We start from the raw sequence: 10065 nt of genomic DNA, 5'->3' as shown, positions 1-10065 counted from the left end.
TTTGGTATCACCAAGATACTCTTTGATCGAAATGCATGGTTTTCATCCTTAGAGAGCAGTTCCAGCTCCATTTGACTAGAGTAGAGAGACACCTGGTGGCCATTCTGGTTTTTTAGACTTTTTATTATGCAAAATTTCAAATACATGCAAAGTAAACAGAGTAGTATAATAAATCCCCCTCATACCCATCACCTCGCTTCAACAGTTATTATCTTTTTTCCACTCCGTTTCCATTTTTCCATCCCCTCCCCACTTATCTTTTGTGGTTCTTTTTCGAATAAAATTTACATATGTGAAAATACACAAAATCTTAATAAGGTATGTTGACAAAGAGACACACCCATGTAACTAACTCACAGCACTATCAAGACAGAGAATGTTTCCATCACTCCAAAACTGTCCTTTGTCAGACAATCCTGCTAACCAGGCAACAATTGTTCACTGCAGATTAGTTTTGCTTCTAGAATTTCATATAAATGGAATCATAGGGCATGCACTCTTTTGTGTCTGAGCTCTTTCACTCCGCATGTCTGCGAGAGTCATCCGTGTCGTGCGTACCAGTCGTTTCTCTTTTAGCGCTGTACCCATTCTATTGTATAGATTCCACATCCATTCTCCAGTTGATGGAAATTTGGATTGTTTCCAGTTTGGGGCCATTATGAATCAAGTGGCTGTAAACCTTTATGTTCAAGTCTTTTTGTGACTATATGTTTACATTTCCCTTATGTAAATATTTAGGAGGGGAACTGCTGGATCAAAGGATGGAGGCACAGTTAACTTTATTAGAAACTGCCAGACCTTTTCCCGAAGTGATTCTATCATTTTGCCTTCCTAGCAGCAATGTAGGAGCATTCCATCTGTTCCACGTCCTCACTCATGGTTGATGTCAGTCTTTTCCATCTGAACTATTCTAGGGCTATATTACTGTGGTTCTAACTCATATTTGCCTGATGACTAATGATGTTTAGCATTTTCCTATGTGCTTATTTACTATTTATCTATCTTCCATTGTGAAGTGTCCATTCAAGTCTTCTGCCCAATTTTTACTGGATTTGACTTTGTATTAAGACATAGGAGTCTTTTATTCTGGATACAAATCCTTCACAGGTTTATATTTTGTGACCCCTTTCTGTCAGTCCGTGTTTGCCTATTTGTTTTCTTAATGGTGTCTTCTGGGAGAAGTTTCATATTTGATAAAGTCAGATTTCTTATTTTTTTCTTTTATAGTTATTTCTTCCTATGTCATAAGAAAACTTTACCTTCCTCTGGTTGCCGAGGTATTCCCCTGTTTTCTCCCTGGAGCTTTACAGATTATGCATTTACATTTAGGTCTAAGAGTCATCTCAAGTTTTTATATATCCAAATAAAATGTTATAATATGTGTAACATATGCATGTTTTTATAAATTTATATCTTCATATATTATGAAATAGTTGTTTATATATAAAGTTTATACACAATAATGGTTTTCTCTAGTTTCATGTATCAGTTTATACAGTATATAGTATATAAAAATTCTATATGTAGTTTTATATATAGAAGTTTATATAATATATACATTTATTAAATAATGAACATATATTTTCTAAGGTATGTTATTAAAATGCATTATTTTATAACATATTTTATAATAAAAATATATTATGAGGTTTTATAATAAAATATATTTATAAGGTTGAAATGAAATTTATTTCATTACGATATCTAGTTATTCCTGCACTATTAAAAAGATTTTCCTTTGCTGCACTGAATTGTTTTGGTACCCTTGTTAAAGATTTTGTTTATTCATGAGAGACACAGAGAAGCAGAGACATAGGCAGAGGGAAAAGGAGGCCTCCTGCAGGGAGCCCAATGCAGAACTCAATCCCAAGACCCCGGATTGCGACCTGAGCCCAAGGCCAATCCTCAACCACTGAGCCACCCAGGTGTCCCACATCCACTGTTTTTTTTCTTAAGATTTTATTTATTTATTAGAGACAGAGAGAGAGAGAGAGAGAGAGAGGCAGAGACACAGGCTCCATGCAGGGAGCCTGATGTGGGACTTGATCCCTGGTCTCCAGGATCATGCCCTGGGCCAAAGGCGATGCTAAATCGCTGAGCCACCTGGGCTGCATCTAACATCCACTAAATCTTAACAACACTTTGGGATCTAGGGATTTGTTTTCCTTTTTCAAGGCTGCTTCAGCTATTCTAGAGCCTCTGCATATCCAAAGACAGCAGGTGTCAATTGCCTGTCTCTCAGATCCAGATTTATCCTTCAGTCCTTGCTCTATGATAACAAACTGACCCCCTTAAGCATTTCTCCTTGAAGGGAGCATATTAATTTTGTCACTAGAGAGCGCTAGAGGGACAGCCAGAGGTTTGGCTCCCTTTGCTGTTTTGCTTGTTCTTCTTGGCTGCACAGCCACCAGCGTGGTGGTACATGGGTGGGGGACATGCAAAGACTGTGTGTGCCCAGAGCACAGTCCCTCAGTGCCCTTGCAGCCTGGGCCATGTGAGCACCTTGCGCAACACAGACCTCACACTCCCAGGCCACCTCCTGCAGACGTGCCCCCACTCTCTGCACACTCTCCAGCCCCAGCTTGCCAGAGACCTGCGGAGCTGTTTCCCACAGCCCTCCTGACAGCAGTGTAGCATCTGGTCTCCTGCCCAGTGCTGATCTGACTCCCTTTGCTCAGCTATGCCCGGGAGGGTCGTTCAGCTGCCTGGTGACAGTGGACCAGCTCGGCCCCCTAGTAACACAGATTCTCCACCATCCTGTGGGCCTGCAACCTCTCCTTTTCCAGGGAGGTCTGAAGCCCAGTCTTGGGGAGAGGACCTTCCAGGTTTGTCCTTCACTGAGTATTCCTCTGTAACAAGGAATTCCCATCCCAACCAAACTCCTCATCACTCATGTCGGAATTACATACCAAATTTGGGCAACAAACATCTAGTTGAGTAAGTGATGGTCAGGAAGGTAGGCTCTGGGGCCGGGCTGTCTAGATTCCTATCCTGGGGGCAGCTCTGGTGGCTTAGCGGTTTGGCGTCACCTTTGGTCCATGGCGTGATCCCAGAGACCAGGGATCGGGGATCGAGTCCCATGTGGGACTCCCTGCAGGGAGCCTGCTTCTCCCTCTACCTGTGTCTCTGCCTCTCTCTCTCTCATAAATAAATAAATAAAATCTTAAAAAAAAAAAAAAAGATTCGTATCCTGGCTCTCCCTTTTGGCAGGGTGTATACATGTTTTGTAGTGGCTCTGTCCTCAGTTTCCGCCTCTGTTAAATGAGCACGGTGATGGCACTTACTTTGTAGGGTCAGAACGAGGGTTAAAGAAGATAATCCAAGTCAAGTATTTAGTGTACCGCCTAACAGGTAACTGCTCAGTGCCTGTCAGCTGCTACTATTACCACTAATGCTTTAAAAAAAATATTTTACTTATTTCACGAGAGACACACAGAGAGAAGCAGAAACACAAGCAGGGGGAGAAGCAGGCTCCTCCCAGGGAGCCTGATGTGGGACTCCATCTCAGATCCTGGGATCAGGCCCTGAGCCAAAGGCAGATGCTCAACCACTGAGCCACCCAGGCGTCCCACTATTAATGCTTTTATTGCCATCCCCTTGTAACCCTAACCAGCCCATGAATTCTAAGCAGAGAGCATAACCTAATGTCAGGGCTACACTGCCCCCAGGGTTGGGTATCCTGCTATTTCCATATTAGATGAGCAGTAGGAACTACAGAATAAGGAAGCTGATGAGAAATGTTCTGTTTGCTGCAGAAAGAAGAAGTGAGGAGGAAGCACATTCGCCTGCACATGGAAAGCGCGCTGACCGCCAGGGACAGGGTCGGGGTGCAGGATTTTGTGCTGTTGGACGCCTACACCAGCGAATCTGCTTTTCTGGACAATCTTCGCAAGCGTTTCAGCGAGAACCTCATCTATGTAACGTAACCCATTTCTCAACTGTTTTCCTAGACTGGAGGTACCCCCGCCCAACCCTGCCTGTTTTCACAGCCTTGATGATAGCAAATACTACCCCCTATAGGTTAGCCCTTAAAGGGAGGTGTGAAGGCACCACTGCCAGATGTGCCCTGATCCTTGTGTTGAGGCCTTTATGGCTGCCAGTGACAGAGACCCAGTTTAAACAGGCCTAACCCCCAAGACGTAATCTGTTGACCTATGTCACTTTAGGGATCAGAAATAGATTTAGGGTCTAGGGTGATGAGTCTTGAAGCCTTGAGGGTTCTTCTCCATCTGGAGGACCCTTTCCCACTTCTCTGCTCTCTTTTGCAATGGTCGTTTTCTAGGGCAGACTCTCTACAAGTTGGTACCAGCAGGACAAAACTGATGTCAAGATAGAGGATTGTAAGTCCTCCCGGAGACACACACACACACACACACACACACACACACACACACACTGGTTGGCTCTGATTGGCCCATCTTGGGTCATGTGCCTACCTCTGAACCAATCCCCATAGCTAGAATGAGGACTATTCTGACTGGCCAGGCTATTTACCTAGGCCCAGCCCTGCAGGTGAGGGGTGAGGCCAGTGTGTGCCTTATCTTTAGGGTAAGCCTGGAGAAGGTACCTCAAAGGAATCTGCTGGAAGAAAGAGGTCTAGATATCAGAGAGGCAAACATAAGAGTTGTCCACCGCATCCCATGAGTCTTCTAGGGTCAAGGCTGCAGCACTTTACCAGAGCTGTTCTTAGCTTGACCTGGTTGCTTCTAGCGGTGGTCAGTCCCCACCTTGATCTGATTGGTCAGTTTCCAGGTAAATTTCTTTAGGGTAAACTGCACAGTGTCTCAGTGTGTGTGGTGGGGTTTTATTACATTTGATTAACTTTACTGAGATCTTATTAGCTTTTGTTAAGAGTAAATTTAGACAAAAGCAAACTAAAAATATTTGTCTTGCAGCTATATTGTGTTTAATGGTGACTATGAGTTGGTCTGCATGTTGGGACCAAGGTTACTAGGAAAAAGAACCAAAGGGCTTCTCATGGTATATATTTTTAGTTGTGGAAAGGGATGTTACGCATAAGCAAAGGAGAAAGAGCATGGTTTGGAGAAGTATAAGTGGGATGATAAGATCATCATAATAAATCATTTCCAGTTTGAACAGATAGACTTCAGAAACTATATTCTATTCTGGAAGATTTCTACTGATTGAAGGACTGCAGAATTTTAGTCAAAATAGAATGCTCTTATCTGTTCTAGTTGTCTGTGTGACTTTGTCCTGGAGATTAGAAACATTCATGAGAATGATTTTAGGTGTAATTTAGCATACCCTTGGGAACCTCCAATATCGAGATGCTGAAATGAAAACCAATTACAAACAGAATCTGAAACCTCCAGATGTATTTTTAAAGGAGCCCAAATATTTATTTTTTTTATTTAAGAGGTTAAAGTTTTGTTTATTCATAACTGTATTCCAAGGAGCTTTTACATTAGTGGTTCTACTTCAACCAGAAGCACTTGGAAAACTTGACTCATCATAGAATCCAACATTGAAATCCAGGAAAATAGATACCAACAGTGGGAATGCTTGCCCAGCTGGAGACAGCTGGGATGCATACCCCTTTCACCCAGTGGCCAGAGAGACCTCTGTGAAACATAAATATAAATCAGATTGTTGTGCTCCCTTCTTAAAGCTATCCATTTGACATAACAATTTAAGCCAAGTATTTCATATCAGCAGGGAAAGTGTATCCACTATGCATTGCAGTTGGAATACATCCCCCATTCTTCATGCCCTGTGTGATCTGAACTTGCTCCATCTCGGACATCGTGTCTTACTATTTCTGTTCTCCCCTCCCCCACTGCCCTCCAGGGCAGTCAGCTTGCCACATTCGTCCCTTCAGCCCTCCAGGAGGGCAGTTGGCCCTCTTCTGCTTCCTTTTTTCATGACTGGCTCATCCTTCAAGTCTCAGCTCAGTCATCTCCTTAAAGAAGATTTCCCCAAGTCCAAGAGCTAAGGTGGACTTCCTTGGTCGTTCCCTCTCCCAGTGCCCTAGGTACACCTTTCTTACCATTCTAATGGAAGCAGTCTTGATCCCTTGGTCAGTGGTCCCCTGTCCCATGCACCCACATGGAAACTCCATGACAGAAGAGACACCGCTTTATTTATTGTTTTATATCTTGAGCATGGAACGAACACCTGGGGATCATACCATATGATGGTCTTTTGCTGTAGCCATTTGTACCCCAGGGTTCCTCACTAGTGTTTGGTCTGTTCCCCTAGACCTATATTGGGACCCTCCTTGTGTCTGTGAATCCATACCAGGAGCTTGGAATCTACACTGTGAGCCAGATGGAACTTTATCAAGGGGTCAATTTCTTTGAACTGCCACCACATGTGTAAGTAGCATGTATGGAGTTCATCCATAGTATTTTCCTAACTCTCTCCTTCTTCTTTATCTATTTTCTCTCCTTCCTTCCTATTCACCTATCCATCCATCCACCTATTCACCCACCCATCTACCCATCCATCTAAATCTTTGATGCATGCTCATTGGATTCTGGATGTCATTAAGCAGCTGCCTTCTTGTGAAACGTCTTTCAGTGCAAAAGAAAACATCAGATCATTGTTGAGTCTCAGCTTAAATATCATGAGAGGTGGAATCTTTCATAACTGCTGAGAGATCCAAGAGTGTAACACCTGTCTAGGTGTCTTTTCTGTAAAGAGGTTTGCTGTAGTGCCATCTACTGGTGTCTGAGTATCATGGCGGCTAAGGAGCATCCCTGTTGGTAGCAGGATTTCAGATCCTTAGGACAAGCAATTTCGTGTCTGATCTATATGTGATTCAGGGTTTGCTGAATTTCTGAGTTCTCCCTGGTTGACTTCTAGACTAATATTTAGGGCTCTTCCTCCATTTGTCTTGGTGACTCATCTATTCACCTCCTAAGGCATTTATAAACCTTTCTGCACCACTACCACCAACAATTTTCAAAATAGCCAGCTTTCAAAGTCAGCCATATGGGAAGATTAGTGTCCTGAGAGATTTTTATGCTTTGGTTTCTGATCTTGAAGATTAAAGCCTTTATAATAATTTTCTCTCTTGTCCTATAGATATCACAGAGCTTTTAAGAAATTTTCGGTTTTCTGTCTCTGTACTCTTAATACACTAGGTTTTGAGGGAAAGAAGAAACATGAGATCTTGGCGTATCCACTGAGTGTTTAAAATATTTAGATGAGATGTTATTTCCACCTACAGTTAATAGAACGTCTCCTGGGGATATAATTTAGTATCTGGCCTATTCTAAGAAATGTTGGATTTTTCAAAATAAATTCGTTACATCAAAAATGTCCATTATTGCTCAAGTTCTCTATTTTAACTCAACCGTTGGAGTTTTGATTTCTAGAACACTTTGTATGTGATCAGTCAATGGATTGCGGTGGGAGTTTGATATCTGAGCTCAGTGTTCTTGTACCACTTGTCTGGATGTGGCTTCCTGGAGACAGGGTACTTTGTCCTTCCGCTCTGGTGGTGTCACAGCTGAGGGAAATAGCATTATAGCCACTTCCCACCCCTTCCATTTCTGCCCCACTCCTTCTCCAGCTATGCCATAGCTGACAACGCTTACCGCATGATGTGTTCTGAGCTAAATAACCACTTCATCCTAATTTCTGGAGAGAGTGGTGCAGGGAAAACAGAGGCCTCCAAGAAGATTCTCCAGTATTTTGCTGTGACCTGCCCAATGACTGAGTCACTACAAATAGCCCGTGACAGACTATTGCTCTCCAACCCAGTGCTGGAGGTAAGTAATCTTTGAGAACCTGTGGGAGGGGAGTACTAGGGAGGTCACTAAGAAGAATTCTCTGCCCCGGCAAGTTGATCAGAATGGGCAGGTCACCATCTGGCTATTAAGCAGCAGGGTCTCAAGGGCAGTACTGTGGTTAAGGGTGTAACTTTGAAGTTCAGCAGGCATGGATGCTAATCCCAGGGCAGCCACATGCCAGCAAGCTTCAGCAAATCACTCCAGATCCCGGATCCTGTTTCCCTATCTGTGGAATGGGTCTATTCATAGTTTCTACCACGTAGGAGATTTTTGAGAATAAAACAAGATGAATGCAATTAAAAAGCACAGGGCAGAATTAATTAGTAAGCTCTAAAGTCATGCTCTATTATTCATATTTTTTTCTTATTTAATTGGAATAATTTTGATAATTCTCCTATTGCCATTGGCTGCCTTGCTGGGTGATTTCAAACAAGTTATTTTTTTTCCTGTATTTTTTGTTGCCCTTCACGTTAAATATGTTTGTGGTTGAAAGAATCTTCCCACTAGACCTATGAGTTGAATGATTTACCTCTTTGATATGAAAAGGGGTCTGGTAATGGGAGCCATTAACTGTGTCTTCTAGAACAGCAAGGGCCTTGGGTCTTCCATACCTCTCCTTAGTCCTCCCTAGACTGGATGCTAGAGAGAAGCTACTTTTCCGTTTTCTGCAACTCCATCCCTAGTATTTGGCATCACATCCTCTGTACTTGGTGGTTCCTTCTTAGAAGATAAAGTATGGTTTTCATCCCTGGCTCCCCTCTCTCCTCCATTCTCATAGTCGTGGTATTTGGGGTTGGGAAGTTGACAAGCACAAAGAGCTTAAATGACCATGCATGACAGTTTGGCTCAGCCTGTCCCTGTCTCCCTCACTTTGTATTCCAAGGCTTTTGGAAATGCCAAAACACTCCGGAATGACAACTCCAGCAGATTTGGAAAATACATGGACATACAGTTTGACTATAAGGTATCCTGAAGTTCCTATTACTGGTTCATGGGGATCCCTTAACTGGCCAATGCCAGCAACCTGACCCAAGGTACCCTAAGGGAAGAAGGGCTTTATTGGCTCAAATAATTGAAAAATCCAGGGTCAGTACTATTTTGGGAAATGCAAATAAAGACCACAATGAGCTACCATTTCACACTTTCTAGGGGGCCAAAAATTAAGAAATTTGATGATACCAGCCATTAGTGAATATGTAGCTAACTAGGGACTCTAACACATTGCCGGGGCCGGGGGTGTACATTGGTGCAACCCATTTGGAAAACAGTATATTATCCTGTGGAAGTTGAAACCACATAATCAATCTAAGGTAGAGTTATTCTGTTCCTGGAGATACTCCTATAGATTCACAAGCACACTGGAAACAACCAACACATCTGGAAGACTGAGGGTCCAGTGACAGAATGGCTAAATGGTGGGATGTCCACCCATTGAAGTGTCACATAGCAGTGAGAACAAATGAATGGCAGCTACACATAACACGGTCAAGTCTTAGGAATGTCCTGGGTGTCAGTGTAATGCCATTTCTTACAATGCCCCAGAACAATCCCACGTTAAACAATGTATTGTTTAGGCATACATAATTATACGGCATATGTTGGCAAATGTTTTCGGATAGGGCCAGATAGTCAATATTTTAGACTTTGTAGACCATATGGTTTTGGTCACAGCTATTCGGCTCTGCTTCTGTGGCATGGAAGCAACCAGAGACCATACATAATGAAAGAGTATGGTTGTATGTTGCACAAAATGTAAATGGGGCTGATGCAGGTGGGAAGGATTGAGAGAGTTCTCAAGGACACAGAATCCCAGTTGACAAAGTATCACTTAGACTGGAGAACAGTCACTGGCTGAGCATTAAGTGTAGTGATGTCAGACTGGCTCAGGGTTTTCTAGAAGCTGGTATATGGACTTCTGGAGAAGCGTGCCTAGACTTTGAAAAAAAAAAGAGTAGTTATGTCTGTCTTAAAACTTCTTATTGGGACGCCTTGTGTGGCTCAGTGGGTGAGCTTTAGCCTTCGGCTCAGGGCATGACCCTGGGGTCCTGTGATTGAGTCCCACACTGGGATCCCCATGGGGATCCTGCTTCTCCCTCTGCCTATATCTCTGCCTCTCTGTCTCTCATGAATATATAAATGAAATCTTTAAAGAAATTTTAAAATAAAACTTATTGATATTCAACATACATACTGAAAAGGACATAAGTCATGAGTATGGCTTGATGGATTTTACATCCATGTATCTGCCTGTGATAACCAGCACTCAGATCAAGACATAAACATTTCTAGTGCCTAGAAGATTCTCCTG

At 42.8% G+C, this 10065-nt stretch overlaps 1 protein-coding gene across 1 annotated transcript in view; it reads left to right on the top strand.

Annotated features, from left to right (window-relative positions):
• The first annotated feature begins 484 nt into the window (after positions 1–484).
• The window catches only part of MYO1H (myosin IH), a 49235-nt gene continuing 39654 nt past the window's right edge, over positions 485–10065 (top strand). The window contains exons 1-5 of the mRNA XM_025474276.3: positions 485–550; positions 3756–3917; positions 6220–6335; positions 7538–7736; positions 8641–8721. Coding sequence (XP_025330061.3) covers positions 527–550; positions 3756–3917; positions 6220–6335; positions 7538–7736; positions 8641–8721 — 582 coding nt within the window. The 5' untranslated portion in view covers positions 485–526. The remainder of the gene's footprint in view (positions 551–3755; positions 3918–6219; positions 6336–7537; positions 7737–8640; positions 8722–10065) is intronic.

The sequence above is a fragment of the Canis lupus genome, chromosome 26 (genome assembly GCF_003254725.2).
Source record: "Canis lupus dingo isolate Sandy chromosome 26, ASM325472v2, whole genome shotgun sequence".
Lineage (NCBI taxonomy): Eukaryota > Metazoa > Chordata > Mammalia > Carnivora > Canidae > Canis > Canis lupus.
The sequence above is the reverse complement of the archived record's forward strand: the minus strand, read 5'-3'. Positions and strand labels throughout refer to the sequence as shown.